We start from the raw sequence: 27,722 nt of genomic DNA, 5'->3' as shown, positions 1-27,722 counted from the left end.
TTTAATGCAAGAAAATAAACAGAAGGAAGAGTGGAAGGGAAAAGAAGAGTCAATGTTAACAGTCTATTGCCCTGCTTTAAAAAATGTACATATTTTGCCCTTCTAGCCAAAGTTTTCTTCTCAAAAATGGCTCAATGTTTGCAGCTACAAAAATGAGATTGTCCCTTAATCATAAGAAACAAAGGCTGGCATGCTGTGAGACAGGTTGAAATAATGGTTAAGGCGTTTACCTTATAAACTCAAGGTGCAGAATTTGATTCTCACATGGAGTAATTGGCTAGGCTTAAAAAGGTCTACAGGGGCAGTTAGCCTAGTACTAATCTATGAACAACAACTGAGATGGTAGTCTTTACTGGATGTCTTTACATCTGAAAGCACATTTTGACAAGCTTCTCTAAGTGCATCATGAGAAAGATACATAATCATAAAAAAATTAGAATAAGCAATGTGAAAAGTGACGAGCAAAGGATACCAAATGAAGGATTTCAAATACTGCCAATGATCAAAGCCTGGAGAACAGTCTAACTTACAAGAGACCAAACATAAGTTAGTAGAGTGTGCAGTTTCTACTCTCCGTACTGGCTATGTGTAAAAATGCAGACAGGGTCTCTTAGGAATGGCCAACTGTCAAAAAAACCAGGACAGAGAACTGACATTGACTTCAGATGAATCTTAAGTTAACAAGCCACATGATAAGCAACATAATATAAGCTAGTAAAAGCCAAAGTGTTAAAAGGCAGTATAAAAATGTATTGTTAAAGGTGCAATACGCTAAAAAAAGTGTGATGCTACAACTAAAAAGCTGAATACACAATTTATAAAACATGCAAAGTAAGAAACAAGAGCAGCTGGAAAGGCATGTGTGAAAACATGAACTAAAAAATTAAATACAAAACTCAGCAAGATGAAAACGGCTACCAATTCCCAAATTAGAGACCTAATTTCACACATCCCTCAACAATAACTGTGCCTATGAAATTAACAATAAAAAGACAAAAAATAACCAAAATGATAACATACTATTTGCAAGACTGATGTTAGCAAATGAACTACGAAGATAAACAACAGTAGCCTTCAAATGACAGATATTCATAATAAGTGTGTCACAGTATTCAGAACTGCAGATTAAAAGTACCTCTCTAGTTTTATGGCCATAGCTGTATTCCTGATACTAAACAGCTAGGTAATTAAACAGCAGATAACAGGTGTAGATCAATATGTATGTATACCTTTAAGAATATTTCTAGGAGCTTGCACATGTGCGAGCCTAACTGCCATTTTGTAGTTAGCTACTGAGATGTAAGCATGCATGTCTGTGTAGTCTGTTAATCAGTTTGTTTGTATTTTGTAGTACTGCTATGCAACTTGATGTGTCTCTACATAATAAAGCATATAAACGAACTACCCCAGCTGTTCATCTTTACTTGTGAAGCAAGACGAGTGACTACAGGGATGTACAAAAGAATAAAATGACTGACCCTATGGCAGGAACATTAAAGATTCACAAACCATTTGTTTTTCCAGAGGGCTGCAGGCTCTCCTCAAGGTCCACTTTGTACGATCATGTCCACTTTGTGCCTTATCTCATCGCTTCCATGTAAATAAATGTACAAAAATTGGAGTATATCCTATATGTGCTCAGTTCTTACCATTCTTTCTCATGCAGTCAGCGTCCTGAGTGGTCTTCTGACCGAGTATTCCCAAGCAATTCTAATCTTATGTATGGTGATTGTAGCTATTCATAAGGCATCACAGCAAACACTCCTGTACTGCCCAGAGCAAATAACCACACTCTACAGATGCATGCAAAGAGTAATCAAAGTCAGATGTATGAGAATGAAACAGGCAGGTTTAAATAATCTGAACAACCTAGGAGCCAAAATTCTGCAGTGTAAACAAAATGCTGCCTGCCTTTAACTTATCAGCCAGTTATTGACAATGATATTCAGTATATGCCCAACTACCACTGAGGGAAGTCTGGGATGTACCAGGAGCTAAAGACAGTCCTGCATCATTTAAGAACAGTAGTATGTAAAGATAAAAAAATCATAAAACTCTTACCCATTGAAGGCAGTTATATATCGAATTAGCAATCTCCTTTCATTATTGGAGAAATCACCATATAGGAAAAAGTGCTTCCCCTCAAAGAAATCTGAAAAATTAGTTGAGGGAAAAAACAGCAAGTAAATTACATGGTCAATCTACAAAATTATTTGTTACAAATGCACAGCTGGGCAGCATCACACAATCCCTACTTGGTTATATATGAAGCAACATACCCAAGTAATAGAGCTGTTCTGTAAAAATTTATATTACAAAAGCCAGATTAAATGAAGTAATACTCACAAATACTATGACTTAATAACCAATTTCAGAGACCAGATACAAGATTCATTTGAAAAATGTGAAAGGCATCCACATAAACAATACAGCTGCGCAAAAACATAGCAAAAGACGTTTAAGTACTAGTTCACTGCTGCAGTATCAATCATGAAGTCTATGGTTTCATGCCAAAGGTGGATGTTGACCCATCTGACCTAACTTTGTAACTTTAAGCAACCCTTGAATAAGTTCACAGACTCGTAGGTATATAACAGACTAATGATCACCATTGCCTTTATAAGCCTAGCAACGCAACCCAACCCAACAGTCTCCCTATGTACCATGGGTGCTTATGGGGGGTATGTTATTTAGGAAGTTTCTAAAGGTTATATTGGGGGGTATGTTAGACACAGTTACTGTCTGCTTCTGTCTACCAGACACATGGTGTCCAGACCTAGGATAAATTTCCAATTTCCCATCCACTGGTCAAGGCTACACATAAACAGGGTTAGGGATGGATTCTGCTTCACATGAATGGGGAGCCTGTTCCAGAGCATGGGGATCCTCTGACACACACATCTGTCTTGTCAACATGTCCTATATATATCACAAGCAAAATTTAAATCCTTGGGTCTAGTGGTTCTCATGCTGTTCCTTTTGCTGATGTGCAAAAGGTCCATAAGAGATGGATCCGAGGATGCCTTGTATGCCAGGCATATATGCCTCTCCAGTTACCTGTAGAAGAACAAGTACAGAGATAGGGCTTTAAGGCACTCCATATAGGACAATGTGTTTATACTCTGGATTATCATGGTGGGGAACCTTTGTAGGTGTTCCAACTGATACATATGTTTAGTCAGGTACATACAGAATAAGAAGTTATGTACTCACCATAACGTTCCATCTGTGTAGGTAGCTTCATTTGTCTGCAACCTGTGGGTCTTGGATCCGATATCGGATCCGAGCCGGCAACTTGTTTCAAGCTAATGGATCGGAGCTCCTAGCTCCTCCCCTCACCCATAATCCCCTGCTAACCCTCCATGACCTCAGATCGAGTTTGCCCCTCAATATATACCCAAAACGGGTATCCAACTAAGATAGATCTGAAGAAGGCCAGGGGGAAGGAGGGGGGGATGGCTGCAGACAAATGAAGCTACCTACTCAGATGGAACGTTATGGTGAGTACATAACTTCTTAATCTGAAGTAGGGAGTTAATTTGTCAGCAACCTGTAGGACAGAGTCCCCAGCTACCTGAACCTTGGGTGGCCATCATGGAAGGATATTGCGAAGCACCACAGAGCCAAAGGATGCTCTCCCTCTAGAAATCACGTCCAGTTTGTAGTGGTTAATAAAGGTATGAGATGAAGCCCAAGTGGCTGCCGAACAAATATCACCCAATGGGACTCTAGACTTGAAGGCTGCAGAAGTAGAGATGGAATGAGTGGAATGTGCGCGAACTCCTTCAGGTGCGAGTCTCCCAGAGGCTTGATACGCCAATAGGATACATTGAGAAATCCAGCGTGATAGAGATACTTTTGATATTGCTTTCCCCAAATAAAATTTGGCAAAGGAAACGAACAGCTGGTCGGATTGTCTATGACCAGCTGTTCTATGAGTATAAAAGCATAGCTGCCTATGAACATCTAATGAGTGCAGCTTGTACTCTCCTTTATTCTGATAGTTAGGGAAGAAAACCGGTAAATTTATGGATTGATTTATATTTGTTTCTGATGCTATTTTGGGAAAAAAAGAGGGATTGATCTTGAGGTACACTCTGTCCGGGTGAAAGATCAAATAAGGAGGCTTCACAGAAAGAGCTTGAAGCTCCGAAACTCTTTTTGCAGAAGTGATGGCTACAAGGAATGCTGTTTTCCAGGACAAGAATTTGAGATCTACTGAAGCAGCAGGTTCAAAAGGTGGAGCAGTCAAGGCTTGAAGAACTAGTGAAAGATCTCACGGTGGTACGGCTTCTTTTATAGGGGGTCTAAGCAAGAAGGTGCCTTTGAGAAAGGTTTTACACAACTTGGCCGACATCAAAGGCCTTGTATCATGTCCCACATGGTAATGTGAGATGGCTGCCAATTGCACTTTGATGGTTGAACTAGCGCCTTCCTGAAAAAGTTCGGTTAGGAAGTCTAATATGGACGGGAGAGGAGCCGTAAAGGGATATAGATCATGATGCTCCGCCCAGATGGAGAAACGTTTCCATTTACTGCGGTACACTTTCCTGGTGGAGGGCTTATGCGCAGCCACAAGGATGGCTTTGACTGGTGAAGAGATACCGGGAGTCCTAACTAGGAGTGGAACTGGAGCAACCAAGCTGTCAGTTTCAGATTGTCCAGATTTGGGGTCGGTAAGTCCGACAGATGGGAGATTAGATCCGGACTGGGATCCAGAATCCAAGGAGGATTCACTAGGTGAGACCACAGGTAAGGGAACCAAATTTGCCGAGGCCAGAATGGGGCAATGAGGATCATCCTGCTCCCCAACCGCGAGGCTTTCTGTAAGAGTTGCAGCATCAGGGGTAGAGGAGGATAGGCATAAAGTAGACCGGGTGGCCAAGCATGCACCAGAGCGTCTCTTGGAGTTTCCCCTGGAGGGGGAATCAGAGCGAAGAAATTGCCGCATTTGGTGTTTGAGGGAGACGCAAAAAGATCACAGCAGGGTTGCCCCCATATTGCGAATATCTGCGTCGCTACTAGTGGATTGAGAGACCACTCGTACGGCGTAAGAAGGGTGCAACTGAGTTTGCCCGCTAGAATGTTGGTCCGCCCCGGAATGTGCGTTGCAATCAGAAAGCGGTTGGTGGAGATCGCCCATTCCCACACTCTCATGGCTTCGCGGCATAGAGGGTAAGATCTGGTTCCCCCCTGTTTGTTGATGTACCAGACAACCGACATGTTGTCCGACTGAATTGCAATCGTTCCTATGGGGAGGAGATTCTGAAGTGCTTGCAACGTGTACAGCACTGCTCTCATCTCCAGAACGTTGATATGCAGGGAGGTCTCTGTGTCGTTCCACATGCCTTGGACCGTCCTGCCTGAATAATGCCCCCCCCCCCCGAGGCGGGAGGCGTCCGTGGTCACCGTGGCGAGAGGTGCAGAAGGGACGGCCCATATGGAGGTCCGAAGCATGGAGCCACCATAATAGAGCCCTCCTGCAAGCCTTGCTGATAGCAATGGGGTGGTGAAGAGGAAGGGACAGAAAGGACCACTGCACTAGAAAGGTCCATTGCAGTACCCGCATGTTCAGACGGGCACATGGAAGGAGCGTAATCGCTGCCGCCATGGAGCCCAGTGCCCTCAGGACCAATTCCGCTGGTGGGGTCTCTGATTGGAGGATAGCCCGCACATGGAGTTGCAAATTCCGAATTCTCTCGGACGTTAGAAAGGCTCGTAGCTCTCTGGTGTCTATTCTGGCTCCTATGAATTCTATGACTTGTGTCGGGGCCAGAAGGGATTTGTCGGCATTGATGGTGATGCCTAACTGTGGGGCTAGGCGGAGAAAGAAATCTCCGGCTGAGCAAAGTAGATGCCTTGTTGGGGCGGTCAGGAGCCAGTTGTCCAGGTACGGAAAGACCTGTATTCCCTGGAGTCTCAGGTGGGCCGCAATCACTGCTAATACCTTGGTGAACACCCTGGGGGCTGTGGTGAGGCCAAAGGGAAGGATCCTGAACTGGTAGTGACTGGCTCCCAGCCAGAAGCGGAGGAACCTCCTGGATCGTCTGTCCATTAGAATGTGGTAGTACGCATCCTTGAGGTCTATAGAGCACATCCAATCGTTCTCCCTTAGAAGGGGGAGAATAGATTGAAGAGTGACCATTCGGAATTTTTCCTTGGTTACAGACAGGTTCAAGCGGGAAAGGTCTAGAATCGGTCTCAAGTCCCCCGTCTTTTTTGGCACCAAAAAGAACCTGGAGTAGAACCCTAATCCGAGCTGGTCTTGGGGGACGGGCTGGATGGCTCTTTTTCTTAGCAGCTGCTGAATGTCTGCGGCTTCCCTCGGATCGGGTGGTACATCGGGGAGGTTCTTGAATTTGGGGACATGGAGTAATGGTATTTTGTACCCTCTGGATATAATGCGAAGCACCCAGTGGTCTGTCGTGATGGACTCCCATGCCGCTAGGTGCTCCGAGAAGCGCCCCCCGACTGCCTCCAGAGTGGAGCAGCCGGGCAACCCTTCAGGGCTGCTGCGTGGGCCGTTCAGAGAACGGTTCTCTGGACCCAAAGTTTCTCGGAGCCCCTCTGCCCCTGGGGCGGCGTCCTCCCTGTCCTCCTCTGCCACGGAAGGACTGGTTGTCCGGAGCGGGTTTGGAATGTTGCGATTTCCGGAACAACATCTTCTTCTGACCCTTTTGGTTCTTCAAAAAGGACCGCTGGGGAGCAGAGAAGCGGACTCTGACGGCAGACAACGTCTTCCCGTCTTTCTCGCTCTGGACAAGAGTCTCGCGAACCGTTTTGCCAAACAGGACAGGGCAGAACCATCAAAAGGGGCGTTCGCAAAAGACGCTTTAAAAGGCTCCACAAAGTCACAATGACGGAGCCAGGCCTGACGTCTCATGACTAGGCCTGCTCCGCTAGCCCTAGCGGCTCCCTCGATGGCGTGGGACAATAGCCGCATAGAGGCATTTGAAATTGATCTCAGAGTGGCCATTCGGGTGGAGTACAATTGCTTGTCCTCCGCCGACATGGACTCAGGGGGGGAGGCAGCGTATTCTTTGATAAGATCCTGCTGCATCCTGATGACATGTGCCATATAGTTCAGAGACCTTACCGAGAAGGTCGCTGAACTAAAAACTCGCTTCCCTAAGCGGTCCATCGAGCGGGACTCCTTGCTCAGTGGATGGACTGAGGGGCTCTCTTGAGCTAGTTCCCTCTTCGTGGCTGCCGCCGTCAACATGGCATCTATGAGGGGGCCCTTGCTCCAGTGCGACCGGTCTGAGGGGGGGCTTAGTATTCTGTCTGGGCGTTTTGGTATTGGCTCCACAGTGTCCGGATCCTTCCACGCCCTGGTGGTAATGAGGTCCACCAAGGGGTCGGCTGGAGGGGACAACCAAGAGGTAGACGGGCCTGCTTCGAATGCCTCCAGAAACACGGACTCGTCGGAAGAAGACTTGGGGGCAGACCACCCACCTCTGATCCTCAGCATCTCCATGATGTCTCCAAAGGAGACATCCTCAGGGGGTGATCTTGGGGAGCCTTCCTCTTCCTCCAAGTCCGTGTCCTCAGTTAAGGACTCAGGGGAGTCCACGTGCCTCCTCTTGCACTTATGCTTGCGGGGCACTTCCTCGGGGGGGTTGTCCGAGGAGGCCTCGCCAGCAACATCATGTTCCAATGGAACCATCTGGGACATTGAAGCAGGCTGTCCCTTTGGCCGGGTGATGGAAGCCTGGCCCAACAGAGAGTGAGTGCAGGGAGGAGCCGAGACAAGGACCGGGGGTCCGGATGCTCTCAACAGAGCCCTCTCCACAACATCGAAAGCAGAGGGGGAACCACTCTCTCTGGGCTCCGAGAGTCGGCTCCCACTCAGATCCGATGAAGGGATCGGAACTGGCGCCGAGACCATCGGATCCGAAGGACCAGTGCGCTCCGACCTGGACGGAGCCGAAGGCACACTGAATCCCTCGGATCCGAAGCTCGGGCCACGGCTCCGAGAGGTCGGATCCGACAGGCTCGAGGGCAGGGTCGGATCCGAAGTACCAAGTACTGTCGGCGCCGACCCACCCCCGGCTCCAACGCTGCTCGGTTCCGAATGCTCCGAACCCGGATAGCGGGTCGGAGAAGGAGCAATAGGATGGAAAAAAGGTGTCCCACTCCTCATTTCTTAATACACTGGAAAATATTAGGGTACAACCTAACACCCTAATAATGGGCGATTTCAACTACCCTACCATTAACTGGGAAAACTACTCATGTACCAACTCTTGTGCTCAACGTTTTCTGGAATTCATAAATTCCAATGCCATGGATCAACTTATACATACCCCCACCAGGGGCAGCAATATCCTAGACCTGGTTATTACCAACATGGGCAACCGGTGCTCCACACCAAAGGTCAATTCCTCGTTGGTCAGATCCGACCATAAGCTAATCACCCTAGACATCCACATCCCTCCCCCACCCCCCATTAGGGAAACCACAGTAAAAAATTTCTCCAAAGCCAACTTCACGCTTCTTAAGACAGAAGTGGCAAACTTCACTTCACCTATACTGACGGACAATAGAGGTATGACTGCTGAATCCTACACAAATGCACTTTATAAGCACTTACATGAGTGCATGGATCGTGCAATCCCTAACAGAACCAAGAAGCTATCCTCCAAAAAAAGGAAGCCAATCTGGTGGTCCCCTGCCATAAACAAACTCTACAACAGAAGAAAGAAACTGCTGCAAAAAAGAGTAAAATCCCATGATTGGAGAAACTCCCTGGTCAGCTTCAGTAAGAAGCTGAGATCCCTCATAAAATCCTCCAAAGCTAGTTATGAAAACAAAATCGCCACTGACTCTAGAAAACCACAAAGCATTCTATAGCTATGTCAAGAATCTCAATGGCAACACTCAGATCTGCTCTGAGTTACAGCACAATGGCACTAAATATACAGAACCAACGGATATTGCCAACATCCTGGCAGATAGGTTCAGTGCTAACTTTACCCCTCTGTCATCCCCTAAAGGGCCCATCTCTATACCAGAAGAATGCAAAGTTCCTGTAATCACGGCTGCACAGGTAAAAAACACACTATCCAAAGCCAAGAACACAGCATCCATGGGACCGGACGACATCCCAGGCTGTGTTCTACATGAACTACAGAACGAACTGGCACCCCACCTAAGTACCATGTTCAATCATAGCCTCACCTCAGGCTATGTGCCCACTGAATGGCGCACAGCGACAGTTATCCCACTCCACAAAGGGGGAGCTACCACAGACCCCAGAAACTACCGCCCCATTAGCCTAACGAGCCTGGTCTGCAAGGCTATGGAGCGTATCATCATGGAACTTATAAACAATGACATTGGTAATCTCCAAACTCAGGACCCCACCCAGTTCGGGTTTGTAAAAGGCAGATCATGTCTCCTAAACCTGACAGACTTCTTTGAAGCAGTCACCAAAGCCGCAGATGAGGGTAAGGTGGTTCACACAGCCTATCTAGATCTCGCCAAGGCTTTTGACACCATCCCCCACTCTGAAATTATAGATAAACTCACTAAACTAGGTATAAATCCCTATGTCACAAGATGGGCTGCCAACTGGCTCACTGACAGAACCCACACTGTGAAAGTAGCAGACTCCAAATCCAGCTTCAGACCAGTGACAAGTGGAGTACCACAGGGTTCAGTCCTGGGTCCTCTCCTGTTTGGTATCTACTTCTCTGAAGTACAGGCCAACACAGAAGGTCTTTGGCTAACGAAGTTCGCAGATGACTGCAAGCCAGGAGCCATAATCAAAACTCCAAAAGATGTGGACATCCTACAAAAGGGCCTTGCTGAGACAGATGCCTGGTGTCAAAGCCATGGCCTCAAGCTCAATGCCAAAAAGTGCACTGTCATTCCTTTTGGTAAAAACTCAGTACCCATGAACTACCACATAGGTGGTAGTCTACTTAACACTGAAAGTGTGGTAAGAGACCTTGGGACACAGGTGGACAGTAGCCTCTCCTTTGATAATCACATCGCCACAGTAGTCAGGAAGTCCTTCTATGTGGCACACCTCATCACAAAAGGTTTCTCATCCAGGAAAAAAGAGGTCATTGTTCCCCTCTACTCGTCACTCATTAGACCCATTATAGAGTACAATGCCCCTTTTGGTATGTACCTCACAAGACATCTACAACAACTGGAAAGGCCACAGAAATACCTCACAAAGAGGATTACCGGCCTCAAAGAGATGCCCTATGCAGACCGTTTCAAAAAACTGCAGCTTTACTCCGTTGCATATCGCCTACTCAGAGGCGATCTCTGCCTAACACACAAAGCTATGTCAAACCCAGAGCTTTTAGACATGCTCCACTTAAAGAAATCCCAATCCATATGAGCTACATGCTCTAGGGACCTAAACCTCGTCACCACAATAAACAGAACATGCTGGAGGGATAGATGCCTGTCCCAGAGACTTCCCATACTCTGGAACAAACTACCTATCTATATCAAACAAAGCTCCTCATTAGCACTGTTCAAGAAAAATCTTGATGATTGGATGGGAGATAGGAAATTCACCCCGGGGACCACTTCTGTGGCTCTGCTCGACAGTGGCACAGGAAAATAATTTTCTTGGGTGGCGAAAGCCAGGGTACCTTTGGCTAGGCTTATATAGGCCCTAGGGCCAATAGCCTAGTACCTACCTATGAACAGCTAGCTTTTACAAGCAATTCGACTTATGGAGAATGTATTAGTCTACTCTCAAGTTTGGAAACATCAAAATGATGTGCACTAGTAAGGGGACAGCAGTCAGCACCATCTTCAGTTCTTTTTGGTGTAAGAGAAGATCATTCCCAGCAAGTCTACCTGTGGGAGAAATTAGGGACAGAGGTAAACTTTGACCTTCAGAGACATATAGCTACCCCAATTTGCTGATTTTTAATGACAATTTAGTAATGTATAGCATTATAATACATATCCTCTTTTTTTTTTTTTTGTAAGAAGCTTTATGAGGAAAGAAAGGTGGAAGAATGTCTAACTGTAGGAATAATGTTAGTATCCAACATCTACTGCTGTGGTAAGTTGTTACACAGCTGCACTATGTTCAGAATAGAGATCACTACTGTAATACTGCAGGTTCGTAAGCAGTAACAATGCATGCTGTCCAGCAGATCATTGACGAGTCTAGCTAATTTACCAACTGTCCTGGAGCACTGTCTGTCTAAGTGACTTGCTGAGAGTCACACAAAAGGAAAATGGATGCTGAATCAAACACAGGAGTACAGGAAGTACCTCATTAACAATTCACAGCCTTAATACTCTGGCATAACTGACAAAGAATGTGCTAAACTATATAGCAGGGGATGGTTTTGATCAATCACCCTCTGACTTATGGATCCAATGTGTGAATCCATTGTGATCTTCTGTTTCGTAATACAATGGATGGAATACTAATGCGGTACATGCCCTGACCCTGGACAAACGTGGAAGAACTAAAAGTGCCTTGCTGAACTGCAGTGGAAAACCCTGCTCTGTTCTTAGAGGAAAACTTGCAGCTTATAATACCTTACTGAAGATTCAGCTAACTGCCTCACAGATGCTCTGGGCACACGCATTTATGAAGAAGGCAGCAGATGAAGCGATCAGTTTTGTAGAACGGGCTCTGACTTATCTCCGCAAAGTCTTTTTACAATAATTATAACAGCAGACAATGCCCTAAGGCAAACACCTCAAGACTGTGCTTGAATATGGCCCTACATAGATTTCCTTGACTTAAGGAGACAAAAAACAGACACCTCCATGGAACTGAAGGTCACAGGTTTATGTAGGACTGATCGAGTCTCAATGTCCTTGACAACTTTCTTGGCTATAAGTTTTCTTTTTCTCTCTCACATTTGTAGTGGTGTTTAACTCTAAGTTTCTTTGAATATCTCGGGGAAAGGTGCCTTTGCAGACACAGCTGAGTTTCTTTGAATATCTCGGGGAAGGTGCCTTTGCAGACAAAGCTGAAGTGTCCCTTGACTCAAAGACAGGAAATCTTGATGCACCAGGAAGGTCTTAACTCTACTTTTAAGGTTTTCTTTTTACAATAGGAACTTCCCTTAATAGGAAGAAATGGAGAGATCCGTCAAGACATAGAACAGGCACTGAAAATGGAAATCTGCTGGTGGAGCACATTTTTTTTCTCACTGGATCATCATCCGCCACAGAAAAAAAAAAAACAAAGAAATATACAATCCAAAAATACTCTAGCTAGAATTCAACACTAACAAATAACAAGCACAAAGCAACAAGAAAATCTCCATTTGCCTATGTTTTGGTTCTCAGGAAGTCACTTAGACTGTGTTGCCTGGTTGCCCCTGGAAACAGGTTTGTGTCTACCTTGTTACCAAATGAAAATATATACATACATAATTTAAATCCCAGTAAAATTACTTACCACTATGGAAGTTGCGTTGATGAAACTCATGGACAGAACTACTGAATGCTGGCAAAAAGAACTGGTACTGGTACAAACTACTCTCTAATTTCTACCTAGCATCACCTGAAAACGTCTAACTGCCCAAAATTAGGCAACAATAAATGCAGCAATATAATGAAGCTTAAAAGGCAATTGGCAGCACAAAAGCCATGTACTACAAAGAGCAGCAAACAAAATTTCTTTCTCATCCTATAATGCTTCAGAGTGAGGTAAGCAAAAACACTAATTAAGCACAGTGTCTTACCACATATTTTCTCTCAAACTCTACAACAATAATTTCCATCACCAACATCCCCACCCCCTGGAGTCCAATGCAATACTTAATTACGCCTCCTGACCCTTAGTTCTACTATTCTACCTCAAATAAATATCCTTAAAAGAAATGCACAAGCTACTAGACTCTCTCGCCAGCAAAACAATTCCTGACAGCATGTTAAAATATGTACAGACTTCACTGCATGTCCAATACAACACCTCCTTCAATATAATCATTACAAACCAGTCTTTTCCTTCCCCATGGAAAAATGCCATTGTAATACCAGTTCCAAAAAAGCTCATCTCCAACCAAATTGTTTGCCTACAGGCCTCTTGTCTCTTCCCCCATACATAGTTATACTGCTTGCCAAAGTTATCTATTGACAGATGAATTAGTTTACCTATAAACACTAGACTCTCTCATCACCAGCATGGTTTCAGTACAGGCTAAATTACCCTTAGCATCATAATCCTTCTAACAGACACCATATTTACCGCTGCTAAAAAAGGACTGCTTATTGAAGCTCTCTCTGTTTATTTCTCAAAATCTTTCAACTCATTAAACCAATCTCTACTCCTGCAATAATATTCCTCTAGAAAATAATATGAATTGAAGGTCTTGCACTGATCTTTATTCTGCTGAACTGTGAAGGAGCAAGTCTGGTGTTCAATTTCACCAAAGGCAATGCCTTGCCATGGAGCTGTGAGCCAGTAGTTTAATCTTCTTGCACTTTAATTACTAATTCCTGCAAACCTGAAAATAATGTACAAGACACATATGTTAACATTGTTGACAGTTTTCATCAATGATATGACTCATCATACATCCATCTTCACCATCTCTTTTTTGCCTAATCCGAGACTAATTCTTAGTGCTGTATATCTAGCTTTGCAGCAGAAGCCTACTTTACTGCTACCTTGTATTTTCTCAAACTCTTCATATATCCACTTTTGTTTAAGCTGAAGATGAAAGGCAGCATCTACATCTACGTACATAACAAATATGAACTTGTCACTCATCACATCAGCTGATCTGTGAGGAGGCCTCCTGCAGTGGATAAATGATGAAATTTAATCTTTTGTTATTATCACCTCTCCACACCTCTAAATTTTCTTTTCTAACAGTGTTTAGTGACACACAACTCATGCTGGCTCACATCATATTATACATCAGACTAGGAAGCTGTGCTTAGCCCCTACTCATCTCAAATCTGTTCAAACCTCAACAACGGAGCAAGCAGAGTTGTGAGATGAAAAAATCCATCTGCAGCTGCAGGAAAAAAGACCAACAAAATATGATGACAGCGGGATGATAACACTCCACTACAGAAAGCCTTCTTGTAGATCAAATGATATAGGAGATATCTTCTGTTTGACTTTAGAGGCCATCTGTAGTACATGATACTGAAAAATATGCAAAGCAGTAATCAATTAAAGCTCCTGAAAGGCAGAGTAGGAAAAGGGTCTAAAGGAGAGGTGCTACAAGACTGAATCTTGATGAATCAAGGTGTCATGACTGACTGCGACTCCTGGCATCACGGTTGAAACTACAGCACATGGTGAAGATGTGAACCAATGAACAAGTAATTAGGGCACTAGTTTATTTCAGTGAGAAATTTCTGTAGAAAGCACTGAAAAAGGCCATGGCCTTCACAATATGGCCTTTGACAGCAGCATTTTCCAATAGATGGTTAGCAGCCATGACAAAATACAGTGCAGTTAGCAATCCACTTACAAGGAGTTTACTGAGGTGCACAAGAAGCCCCTTCCATGGAGGTAAATGAGATGAAGAGCGGTTCCATCTTCCTGGAATTCACACTCCCTTTTGAGGTAAATTCTGAGTTGATGGTGCAAATCCATGCGATGAAGGGCTCTTTATTATGTGGATTCTGCCTCAGCAAAGAGATCAATGGGCTGGTTTAAGGAGAAGTCTGGTACCACTTTTAGGATCACATATAAACTTGTTTTAAAGAACTTGATTCTTGTCAAAGAACAAATAGGGTTCCCTACAAATGGAGGCCTGAAACTCAGAGATCCTGCAAGCACAGATGGCAGCCAGCAGGAAAAACATCTTCCAAAGACAAAGAGCAAAGTGCTAGTGCTAAGGAGGAGCAAAGAGATTCTTAACAGAAGGTGAATATGCAAAAACCTCTTTACAAAACTCCTTAATAAGCCTGTGGTGGGCCACAATACTGCCCTCTACAATGCCAAGGATGTGCGGAGATGCTAGTCATTCAAAAGGGCAGTGGAATGAATGAGAACCAATGAAACAGATCTTGGAGTGTAGTCAAGACAACATGCAAAATGACTGACTGAGGTGGCTCAGGATACTTTTCCATCTAAATAGAGAACCTGTTCTACTTAGCAAAACATGTCTGATAAGCAGCTGGCTTCCTGGTAGCTCTCATCATCTCCAAGACTCTATGGCGAAAAGATCTGTCAGGAGTAAGTGACCTAAAGGATGTAGCAGACCCTGAGGTAGACCTCAACTGTTACCCCAACCAAAAGGACATTACATGACTTGTAGTGAGACAATTTCCTACACTACTGGGACCTGTGGCCCTGAAACCACAACCTTCTTAGCCGTCATAAGGCAATGTGATTGAGTTCTAATCTTTATTTTCTGAATTATGTGATTAGACAGGGAATCATAGAAAAAATCTTCTGGTCTAGGTTGTAGCTGAAAACAGCCTATGGACAACTCAACCTGTTAATAAATAAATCTAGAAAATAAATCTTCATTGACACAGAAAATAGAAATCACGTACCATCAGTTTTTCCTTGTTTGCTGATCCAGGCATAAATGAGGAAGACCTTTTAGTGCCCTGAACAAATGTCTGTCTCCTATGTGCCCACCCACAGAAGACAAACCATAAAAAAGAATTCCTGAACCCACAGCTTCACAAAAAGAATGGAGCTGCAGTGCAGGAAGTATGTTACCACCACATTCTCTTACCAAAGAATCACTAGCTGTTATGGTTATACAGTCAATGAAAGCTCTGCACTGCCTCTCTGCACAAGGGCACACATGCCTCCATTCCTGTTTGTTCATGTATCACACACCGTGGTCTGATCTGACTGAAGCATAGGGGTTCTGCTCTCAACTCTCCTCCAAAGCTTTAAAGCTGAAAACACTACCTCTAGTTCTGGTTGGTCTATTTGAAGCAGGCATTCCAGATCAGTCTATTTCCCTGAGCTTGGGAGTAGCCCAGGATGGTTCTATAACCTGCTAGAGGATTCATTACCAGGACCTGTAATGGGTTATGCTAAATAAAGTGATGATCCATACTGAGGTTGGTGGGGATTGTCCACTATGCATAGCTTGATTATGGCAGTATTACACCAAAGAAAGTCCATGAGGGTGCAAAGACTATGAGGCCACTGACATCTCACTGTCTAATGCACTACCGACAGACTTAATCATGCTAGCAGAACTGTGACAATCATAGCATAGTCGTCACAAGGCCCAAGAGAACCAGATGGGATCAAACATGTATGCTGTTTTTTTTTTTTTTTTTTTTTTACTTTATGCAGTGTGCAAAAGCTATGACTTCCCTGAGTTCACTGTATGGGCAGGAACAAAAATAACATCTGAGAGAGGTACCAAATCTGCCCAACTGACCCAGAAATAGACAAAACTTCTCAAAGTTTATGTAGAACAGCCAGGGCCTGCAACCAGGGGACAGCTCAACCCAGGGTTATTATCAAGAAGCCCCAAAAAGGATCACCAGAAGCTTGTCACCAAGATAGTGGCATGCATAAATGCTCTTACCTGCATGGCTCCCACCACCAAGGCTAGCACTTTGTTAAATACTTTAAACAAAGGAAATATCAAACAGCAACATTCTGTACGGAAAGTGATCACACCCAAAGCAAAATGAAGGAACCTGTTGTGTAGCTCTCAAGACGGTGAAAGGTCAAATGGCATCCATCATGGCCAGAAACCTTGAGACAGCATGATGTTCAAGAGTTCCCAAAACTGGATATACTGAATGTGTTTACTGAAGTCATGAGGTCCAGGATGGAACAGATGTCTGTCTCCTGCCCTGTACTAAACTATATGGGATGGATATCTCTTGTCCCATTCTAAACAAAGAAAAGGTGGAAGCAGAACACTTTGCCCATCCTCAAGTATGACGGGCTCTATCCCCTGTGAAGTATGGAATGGAAGTGTTCCAAGAGCTCTGTGGAGACTACTACCTTCCTAAGAAATATTTCTAAGGAAAGAGCTAATAATTTTAAGACATGGCAGAACACAGAAATGTCTAGAACATATCCCTCATTTGTGAAGGCATTCCAAGCTCAACCTCCCATCATTGATTATTAGGCAGTCAAGACTGTGCCAGACTACAGAAGACATCCTGCCTAGATACTTGGTCAGCAAGGGTGGGACAGCACAGACAATTTTCAATATGTTCAGTATCATTTTCTCTTTTGGAAGTCTTCTCAGCAGACTGCAATAAACCTAAACAAACAAGACATCATGCAAGGAGGGGCCATCTAAGATGGAGTGATAAGCAGTTCATTAAAGGAAGAAAGCACAGGTTAGACCATCCTGTGTGCACATCTGAATCTGTTGCCCTCAATGCCTGATTCCCACTCTGTGTAAACAGCATTCCTCAAGACATCTCCCATGGAGGGATGACCAAGGGTTCCTTATTTTTCTTGCCTAGACAAAAATAAGGCATTTCAGAAGAAAGGCACAGGGTGCTATAGGGTAGGTCCATAACCCATAGCCTATTATTTACCTATGAACAACTTTTGAGCCTATCAGTCTGCAGACTGTTACAAGCCTAGCCAATAACCAGACCAAAAGTCAGAATCAAAGCTTGTATCTTGCATCTCTGAGGTAAAGACCTTGACATTATGCCAGCCCCACTCCCCACCTAATGGACTTCATCACACTTGAGGTTCCCACAAAGGAGAAAAGAGGAGCTGTGGAGCAGAAGGTCTTACTATCCTTGCCTAACTCACAGGCTAAGATGTGTGCCTTTACAGTCCCTTTTCAGGACAATGGCAGTGAGCAACACCCTTCCATAAACCTGGCTTTAAAGGAGAGTGGCATGTTACCTAAGAGTGCAACAGACCAGCACCATTTGTTGGATGCTGGGGTTCCAGCAGTGGCAAAATCTTTGGTTCTATTTTAGATTATTGATACAAAGCCTGCTGAAATGATTGACCAAAATATTTATTTTCATCAATATTTTAATCAACTGTGCAACTCAGTGAAATTAATTTGATGACCTGAACTTATAACATTTTTCATAATAAAAATGGAATGGTTGTTATTATTTTCAGAAGCTACCTTAGGTAAAAAGAAGGGTTAGTCTGCACAGAAACCCTATCTTTATAAAAAAAAAACAATGTAAAGTGTTTTTGTTGAAAGAGCCTGGAGTTCAGAAATTCTTTTTGCTGAAGTTATAGCTACCAAGAAAAACATCTTCCATGACAAAAATTTTTGGTCAGATTTGTCTGAAGGTTCATAATGTTTTTGTGTCAAACCTTCAAGTACTGCAGTAAGATCCCAAGGCAGTGAAGAATCCTTTATTGGAGGCCTTAGCAGAAAAATGCCTTTCATAAAGGCTTTACACAATCTAGGGAAATTTGAAACTGCTGCCAATTGAAGTTTAATGGTAGTGAAACTAACACCGTCTTTGAAAACAGTTGTCAAAAAACTCATCTCTCTGTAAAACTCACCTCAACAATGTCTCTCTACTATTCTTAAAACCCTGATTAATCATTACACTACCTAATTCTCCCTACTGACTCACTCATTCTCACCTTATTAGTTCTCAACTAACGTTCTTCTTCCTTCTCCACTCTTCTTTCATCTACCCTCATCCTCACATTACACTTCTTCGTACATCTTCCTCATCTTTGAATTCTTGTAACCAGTATAGCATACCAAATATGTGGTTATTCATGACTAAAGCTTATGCAAACTGCTATAAGTCAAAAACAAAATACTGTACGTACATTTAGCCAGCTCTCTCACTGTTAAAAACTATGCATGCATGTATGTATGTATGATAAAATAACTGACTAATACTATACTCACTGTCTGTATTGGAGCTTTTGTCCCCGGGCCTCCACTGAAAAAGGACCTGTGTTCAGTCGGACTTTCCCAGTAAATGTAAAATAAATAAATAAAAACTGAAGAACAGCTGAAGTTGGTGCAGAAAAAAGATCAGTGGCCTTATCTGATGCCCAAACAGACAATCTTTTCCACTTGCTTTTATAAACTTTTTTGGTAGAATCCTTTTGAGAAGTCAAATTAAAGTCACGAACTGGGGAAGACAGACTGGGCTGTCTAATTATTACTGGAAGTGGAGAACCATGTTGTTAACTTGAGGGCCTGAACATTGTGGTGTTGAATCCCTGACGGGTGAGAGAGGAGATCTTGAGTAGGCTCCAGTATGTATGAGGGATAATGAAGATGAGAAGATGAGACTGTAGAAAGGGGAACCATGCTTGCCAAGGCCAGAAGGGGGCAATAAGGATTAATGAGCTATTCAGCTTTCTTGCTTTCAGCAAAAAACTTGGAATCAAGCAAAAAGGAGGATAGGCATAAAGGAGACCTGAGGGCCAAGCGTGAAGAGCAGCATCTCGTGGTGACTCCCCCTGAGGGGGAATTGGAGAGAAGTACTTGCTGCACTTGTTGTTGATAAGAGTGGCAAAGTAGGCCCCAATGCCTGAAGATCATATTTACTACTGATTGACTGACAGACCACCCATGAGGCATCAGAATGGATCTGCTTAGTTTGTCCACAAGCACTTTGGTTTTCCCCAGGATGTGTGTCGCAATTAGAAAGCTGTCATTCCAAAAAAGCCCATTCACAAACCCTCATAGCCTCTCTGCAAAGGGGGTAAGATCGGGCTCCTCCTTGTTGCTGATGTACCAGACTACAGACATGTTGTCTGTCTGAACTGCAACAGTCCCCAGGCATCTTGAAATGCCTGCAACACTAAAAGTATTGCTCTCATTTCTAGGACATTGATATGCAACTTGGTCTCTTGGGGGAGGGACCACATGCTTGGACAGTTCTTCCCAAGAAATGCCCCCACCATCCCAGTTGAGAAGTGTCCGTGGTCACTGCGGTTACTGGGTTCAGTAGAAAAAAGGGTCTGCTCAGAAAAAGATCATCTGATTGTATTTGCCAGCGAATGTGTTGTTTGCAAATTGGAGTGAGTTTGACTGGAAAAGACAGGGATTGATACAGAATGGACCACTGTACCAGCTGGAGTTTACTGGAGAACCAGCATAAAGAACTGTGCAAGGGGAAGTAGTATTATAGCAGCTGACATCGACCAAAGGGCTTAAAGCACTAACCTTGTTGGGGGGGTGGGGGACGAATGTGAAAGGATAGCCTGAACTTGATTTCTGAAAGAAGTAATGCAGTGGAGAGACAAAGATGCTATCTGTGTAGTTCTGTTTAAAACTGTCCTGATTAATTCCAGGCTCTGAACTGGTGCAAGTTTTGATTTGGCTTTGGTTCCCAAGATTTATGGAACTACATTTTCCTACCACCTCTCTGGTTCCTAGAGAAGGGCTGCTGAGGCATAAAAACTTGATGCCTCTGGCATACAGTGTTTTCACATCATTTTCGCTGCAGGTAAGTGTATCTTTTACTGATGGTCCAAACAAGGAAGTGCCAGCTAATGGAGTTTTAATGCCCCACCACTGGCCCAGTAATCAAAGAGCCTCAATCCTCACCACTAGCACCAGTGGGGGATGTACATTGGGAAGATGACAGGCACACACACAGTATTTCCAGATGCAGCTCTCTACATCAAGTGCAATTTCCCTTAAGAGCACACAGAGACCGGGGCTGGTTTCTCCCTCTTTCTCCATATCCTCAATAATACTCCCCACTGGCACAGCTATAGAGTTGAGATCTCAGTTGAATGGCCAAGCTAAGACCTCCAGCACCCACTCTCTTCAACCAGAGCTTTGTGTCCCTGCCCAAATAGCTGACACAAATACACTTTGAGATTTGATTTATACACACACACACACAGAGAGAGAGAGAGAGAGAGACACACACACACACACACACACACACACACACACACACACACACACACACACACACCTGGGAAAGGTTGGCACAGGTTTATTAGCTATGCCCTCTTCTGCCCAGACTACAAGGTAGTTATCATTGCCACCAGCCAACTCTTAATCAGCCACTTTACGACCCTTAACAAAAGGTGTCCAATCTTACTGTGTGATGTTACTGTTAATACAAATGGTAACTTGACCAACAGCAAGGCTATTAGGAGTGGCCTACACAGTGCCACCAAATAAATATGCAAGTACTCATAGAACTTAAACATGTCTCACAAATATCAGCCACAGTGAAAGGTTTAAATATATTTAATAATAAATAATAAAAGAACAAGAAAATATTCAGTATATAATCACAGTAACATCAGAGTTCAAAATCACAGGAAATACTTAAAACAACATTGCAGAAGAGTCCCAAATAAAGAAAGAAAACATCTAAATTATACTTTATATTCCTGACTGAATCTAAGTGAATTGCTACAACCTAGTACACTTAATTAGAGCAGAAAGGCAAATGTGTGGTGAATGGATCTTCTGGTCAGGTCAAAGACAAAATACAGAATACGCAGTCTCTCTCAGAGAGTTCTTAAATTTCTATCTCAAATATTACTGCTGGGATAGCTTGCAGAATGACATAATTTCTTGTCATCTGACTCTATCCCAGGTGAGAAACAACCATTTATGCAGCTGGTAGCATTTAGCATTTACCTGCGAAAATACATAACAAAGGCTTTTTCTCAGATGTTTGCAGATACTGGAAGTCATAAAACAACAAAACACTTCCAAGACAATACAGAAGACTTATCTGGTACAGACATTATGTCTCCTGCTGCACAGAAACTGGAAGATATTATCTTTTTATTGCGTGGCCATAAAGTAATTTAATTTCAGCTATTTTTCTGAAGTTAACCTCCTGAGTCCCAGTTTCCATTGTTAAAATATATACATCTAAACAGTTATAATAGTGCAGGTACATTTCTGGTCTAATCCAGTAGGGTACACTCTGATTACATCTTTAAACAGCACTTTGTAGAATACGTCTTCAGCATATATGTCTACACAAACCATCTTATATGACATACAGCTCTAATACATTTGTAACACAAGCATATGAATCATCTTGATATTCACAAATGACATATAATTATTTACAAAATTCCAGACAGCTGGACTGGCAGTATCTCCTTTCGTGACACAAGCATTAACAAAGGACGTCTTAAAAAGCTCCGCAAAGTCACATAGTTACATCCAGGCAAGTCTTCTTATGGCGATGCCTGAACTGGCTACTCATGAGGTATCTTAAGCTGTGTGAGAGATTAACCTGATTGACTCATTCAAAATAGTTAAAAGAGTGGCCAGTTGAGAGGATATTCTTTTGAAATCCTCAGTAGATATGGATTATGAAAGAGTATTTGAAAGTTCCTCAGTCAACTAATTTTGAAGTCAAGTAAAACATGCCAGGTAGTTCAGTGATCTCAGGCTGAAGGTAGCTGAGGGAAATGCTCACTTTCCAAATCTGTCCAACTCTCTAGACTCTCGGTTGGGCAGATGGGCAGCACAGCTCTGTTCTGCTAGCTCTTTCTTAGTGGCTGTTGTCACCAACATAGTATCAACGGGAACTCCTTTAATCCAGTGGGGTCTGTCTGCAGGTGGTTTCAAAAGCTCGTCAGGGTGCTTGGGGATGGGCTTGACAGTATCTGGTTCCTTCCATGGCTGACGGGATACCAAATCAATAAATTAATCTGCAGGGGGTGGGGGGGCTGACCCAAGACATTGATGGGGCAGAACCAAAAGCCTCCAAATACACAAATTCTTTGAGAGAAAGGGTGTGGAATGACCATCCACCTCTCTGTTTAGGATCTCTAGAATATCTCCAAAGGAGAAGACATTCGGTGGTGATCTGGGGGATCCCTCTCCTTCACCAAAATCAGTGTCTTCCGTGACAGACTTCAAGGGTGAGTCTATGTGTCTTTTTACACGTCCTCTTCTGGGGACCTCTTCCGTGGATTGTTCTGGACAGGTGTCAGATGTTCCTCTACTGGAACTGGCTGGAGGCCCATTGGAACTGGCTGTCCCTATGGAATAGGCCTGAGCGACACAGAACATGGAATCGATGAGAGCAAAGAGGTAGGATCCAAAATATGAGAAGATGGTTCTCTCTGGAGAGAAAGAGCCCTTTCCACCACCTTGAAGGCTGAGGGACCTGGAGAAGCCCCAGTCCGCTCCCTTGGAGCAGAAGCTTCTGAAGAAAGTAGACCCGTTTAAAATCAAAACGTTTGGATGTAATAGGTAAAACTGTTGGAACCTATAGTTATGGTAAATGTTCAGTATGTAACAGAGTTAAAAATTTAGATGGTAGAAAGATTAATGGAAAATTGTATAGGGCCAACGAATATTACAATTGTAACAGCTGTGGTGTTATCTATATAATAGGTTGTGACTGTGATCCAGTTTCCTGGTATATTGGTCAAACTACCAGGAAGGCCAAAGTACGAATTTTGGAGCACTTGGGTGATGTGAGAAGACATAGGTTAGAGAGTCCCATTGTTATGCATTTCCTATCTAAACACCAAGGATCAGAGAAGAGTTAGTTTGTTCTTTAGTATCATAGCTCGACCGACTTATACTTATGAGAATTTTAAAAAACAATTAAACAGACTAGAGAGTAGAATGATCATTAATTTCCATACTTTAAGTCCTCATGGAATGAATTTGGAAAATAATTTGACTATCTGGATAAAACGAGTAAAATGAAATGTTTTATTATATTGGAAAATTCATGTATTAGGGTATAAATTATTGATATTTACAAATATTTAATAAAATAAAGGAAATTTGGAAGCATTGCAATATAATATAATTTTTTTTTATTGTTAAACAGCAGCGGATGTAGTTAGATGAAAGATAAATACATAGACAGTTATGGGTTAATTTAATTTTTTGGTCATGGAGAAAAATTATACATAACGGGGAAGGATAATTTAACATGGTGCTTATGATAAACACAATGATAATATGTTGAAAATATGTGCCTTGCATTTATATTTCTTTTAAAATTGCCATTAAAAAATATGAAGTAAAGGAAACATTGATTTATTTAAAAATAGATGCATCTAAAAAGTTTAAAAAATGCAGTGTTATTCATGTATTTATATTTGTTTTGAACAGCCAGTTGTTGTTAAATGAAGAAATGGTAGTGCAATATGTATTTAAAAGTGTAACTTTAAAATAGTATCACACTTCTACTAGTCTGATGTTTACTGAAGCACATTTCACTTTAAATTCTGGCTTAGTAGCATGATAATTATTTAATTATTAAATTGTTTAAAAATTAATTTAATAATTGAAAATGAGAGGTGTATATATAGGGACACGTATGTAATGTTAAAATGTTCCAACAGAAGGCAAGAAGCCGAGGTACCAGAATGTGTATTACTAAAAGAAGCTTTTGTGTCCTATCAGTGGTGTTCCAGTTCGTGTTCCTGCTTGCTAGTGTGTACTGGAGATTCTCATTTTTTTATGTATGTAGAAACAGATCAGAGAAGAAAACAGAATGGAGTTTGAGTGTATACTCACAGATCTGGGAGGGGACGGAGATGGCAGGACCCCCATCTGGATCTGAGCTCTGAGAAATTTTCACATCATCCTATCCACATCTGCTTCGGATAAACTTATGGGAGACCCAGAAGATGCTGTGGAAGGGGCCTGGAATGTTTCTTCGGAGTCTGAAGCAATTGTGCAGGCAAGGATGGTGAAATAGGCTTTACTAAGTATTTGGAAGTACAGCTCCTACGAGACGTACCTGATTTCGGATCTGAAGACTTAAGATCCTATGTGGATGCCAGTGGCTTAGGAGAGAGGACTATCGGAGCTGAAACTTTCAGATCTGAGGATGGTTTTGGGTCCAAGGGTAGGCTAAGAGACTTCAGAATCAAAGATGCTGGATCCACAACTTTTCTCACTTTTTCTTCTAGGCTCCAATGAAGAACTGCTGGACTTTAGAGGAGACAACCTTTTAATAGAAGTTTATTGTGCCTGTCAGCCAATGATCTAGGATTAAAAGTAGAGCAAATTGTACAAGGCTGTATCTAAATGATTGGGACGAAGGCAATAAATGCATTCCTTGTGGGCATCTGAGTTTAGGATCTTATGCCCAAAAGAAGTGCAGTTTAGGTTTGTCACACATGACAGCCAAGAAAAACAAACAGTTAAGCTAAGAAATATACAATTTTTTTTTTTTTACGTTAGCAGGGAAAATAAGAAAAAAGACAAGATTACTGATTATGGGAATAAGGAGAAATACCTTTTTAAAGTTAGGTAAGGAAAGTACCAGCAATGGTACACAAGACTACTAAAAACAATTAGAAGAAAAAAAAGAGATAAGTAGAAAGATATTCCTAACGCCAGTGACAGCTAAGAGAAAGGAAATAAAAAGTTCAAGTTTTATATAAGTTTTAGGAGATAATATAATAGAAAAAATGTTCTCACAAATGCTCGAGAGCAGAACCTGCATCTAAACACAATGGCGGCAAATGAGATCTGGGGCAATAGGGATGGAGTGGGGCATTACAGGTAGAAGGAGTAGCTCAAGAGTTGCATCTGAAGTCGACAGTATGTGGCCGAGTTGAATCTGAGGATTGGATCCATAACCCGTAAATGAGGAAGAATGAAAAAGGACAACATCGGATCAACTAAAGAAAGCTATCTTATTCAGAGATGTTTAATCCCTTTCTTTAATGAACTTTTACTTGTTGGACTGTACACCACTGAAAGGTGGCATGATATGTTCCTATCTCTATTAAAGCTGTGGCATCTCCTTAACTGCCAATCCATAGCAAATTGCTTCATTGCACTAAAGGGCTACAGTACTGATTTAATGTATAGTTTGTACAAAATACTTGGTAATGTGCTTGTAAAACCCATTTTACTATTTGTATGCACTTCATCCATTGGGCTACTGTATTCTGTGAATGAATATGTAACCCTACCTATTCGGTTAGCAAATATATACATAATAAATACATATGTATAAATGCCTAGGCCTGGAAGTTTTATCTTAAAAAATAAGTTGTACATTTCAAACAGAAAACTGTGACTGTCGATGTAAAGTGCTCTTCACATCCACTTTGGACTGTATGCTTCTCAATAAATTTTTTAATGTCCCTTTTCTCCCTTGTTACCTGCACCCATCAACTCTCCAATGCCTTGGATGGCCTGTCCTGAGAGTTAGATGCAGTACTTTCTAAATAACCAGCCACAATAAAAGGTAGTAAAATATTTAATAATAAATACAATGATTTAAAACATGTATACACTGAGTCATCACCAAGGCAATCATCAGTGTCTTTTTATGACGGCATTAGCAGTAGATGTATGAGCCACCTAATCACAGGGACCACTACATCTTCCTCATGAGACTCCATGCGTCTATTCATCCACAATAAAAGCTACTTCTTGTGTGGCTAGGTGAACAGAATGCACTCAACAAGGTCACTTCTGTACTTTGCTGCACCTCTTTCAAGAGGCTGTAGAACTATATAACCGACCTGGACTGCCTCCTCTACCTTAAAAACAGCCAAGCCCATTCTCCAGAAACCAGCTCCAGCAGACACAGAGCTGCTAGTACTAATCAACCTCAGGTTGCCTGGGTCGTAATCAAGGCATTATCCTCTACTCCAGCAGAGCTGGCTGAATGGCCCCCAAAACTGTTAAGACTTACTCGGGTAATACAGATCCTTTTAACTAATCAAGATAAAGAACCAAAAAAAAACAGAACTGTGTACTTTGAGCAGAGAAGAATAGTAAAATGATACTGGCAAGTCTTTGGATTCTGATTTTTATCTGACTACTCAGTAATACTCCATAATTTGACATCACAATTCGTCAGTGAGGGGAGAGGCCCTTGTCTGTGGAAGGAGGTAAAAAGCCTTTAAAGTCTTCCCCAGTCTGCAGTGTTTGTTCTCCAATTATTTTTTTCCTCGATCACTTGTTTCAGTCCTGCCACAAAAGTGTCTGTTACTCAGAGCAGTATGTGATCCCATGGTACTACCACTCTTTCAGTAAAATTATAACCTTTAAATCTTAAACCTCAACCTGCCTTATTCTATTAAATGGTGACTTCTGTCACCTCTGTTGTCATGATCCCCAAAAATAAACCTTTCTCAATCATGTCTCACACAGTCTTACTGCATCTCATCAAACTGCACCTGGCTGAAACTTTTACCAGGCAAGCCCAACAGGTTAAAGCTTCAACCAAATGCAAGGGGAAAAAGTGCATTTTCTCTATCTATCCCTGTCACTTATATATCCTAACGCCACTGTCATACAACCTCGGAAAAACTGAAATACCCAACGACTTGTAATCAATGCCAGTACAGATTCCTAATGATGAACACTTACCAACAAGTTTCAGCTCAACTCACAGTTCACCAAAGGTAGGTAAACCACTTCCCACATTAATTCAAGACTGCTATGCCCTCCCTGTCTCTTCTCTCACTGTACAGGACCAAAAATTCTAACTTGCTGCTCTAAACCCTTACTTCCATCTGCAAATCTTGTGTGTGCTCCTGTTCTACACTTCATAGGTTCATACTAGGCTATCTGCCCTAGGGCATTTATAAGCCTAGCCACAGTGTGTTTGGCTTTCGCCACCCATTTTAAATTAATTTTGCTATGCCCTTTTTCGAGGTTAGTATACTGTGCCTCTGTCTAACAGTGACACAGAAGTGATACCCGGGGTAAACCTACGATCTCCCATCCACTCATCAAGATTCCTCTTGAAGAGAGTCAATGAGGGACTCTGCCTAACCTGGACTGGGATTTTATTCCAGAGTGAAGGGAGCCTCTGGGTTATGAATCTGTCCCTCCAGCATGTCCTATTTATTTCAGTGCTGAGGTTCAAGTCTCTTGAGCGTAGCTCGATGGGATTTGGATTTTCTGAGGTGCAGCATGTCCATTAAT

General features: G+C 42.6%; 1 protein-coding gene across 3 annotated transcripts in view; it reads right to left on the bottom strand.

Annotated features, from left to right (window-relative positions):
* The window catches only part of XRCC1 (X-ray repair cross complementing 1), a 1,655,904-nt gene that overhangs the window by 225,321 nt on the left and 1,402,861 nt on the right, over window positions 1-27,722 (bottom strand). For all 3 annotated transcript variants that reach the window (XM_044080346.1, XM_044080348.1, XM_044080347.1), the window contains one exon: window positions 2,062-2,152. In XM_044080346.1, coding sequence (XP_043936281.1) covers window positions 2,062-2,152 — 91 coding nt within the window. The remainder of the gene's footprint in view (window positions 1-2,061; window positions 2,153-27,722) is intronic.

The sequence above is a fragment of the Protopterus annectens genome, chromosome 8.part0 (assembly GCF_019279795.1).
Source record: "Protopterus annectens isolate FY-2018-M chromosome 8.part0, PAN1.0, whole genome shotgun sequence".
NCBI lineage: Eukaryota > Metazoa > Chordata > Ceratodontiformes > Protopteridae > Protopterus > Protopterus annectens.
The sequence above is the reverse complement of the archived record's forward strand: the minus strand, read 5'-3'. Positions and strand labels throughout refer to the sequence as shown.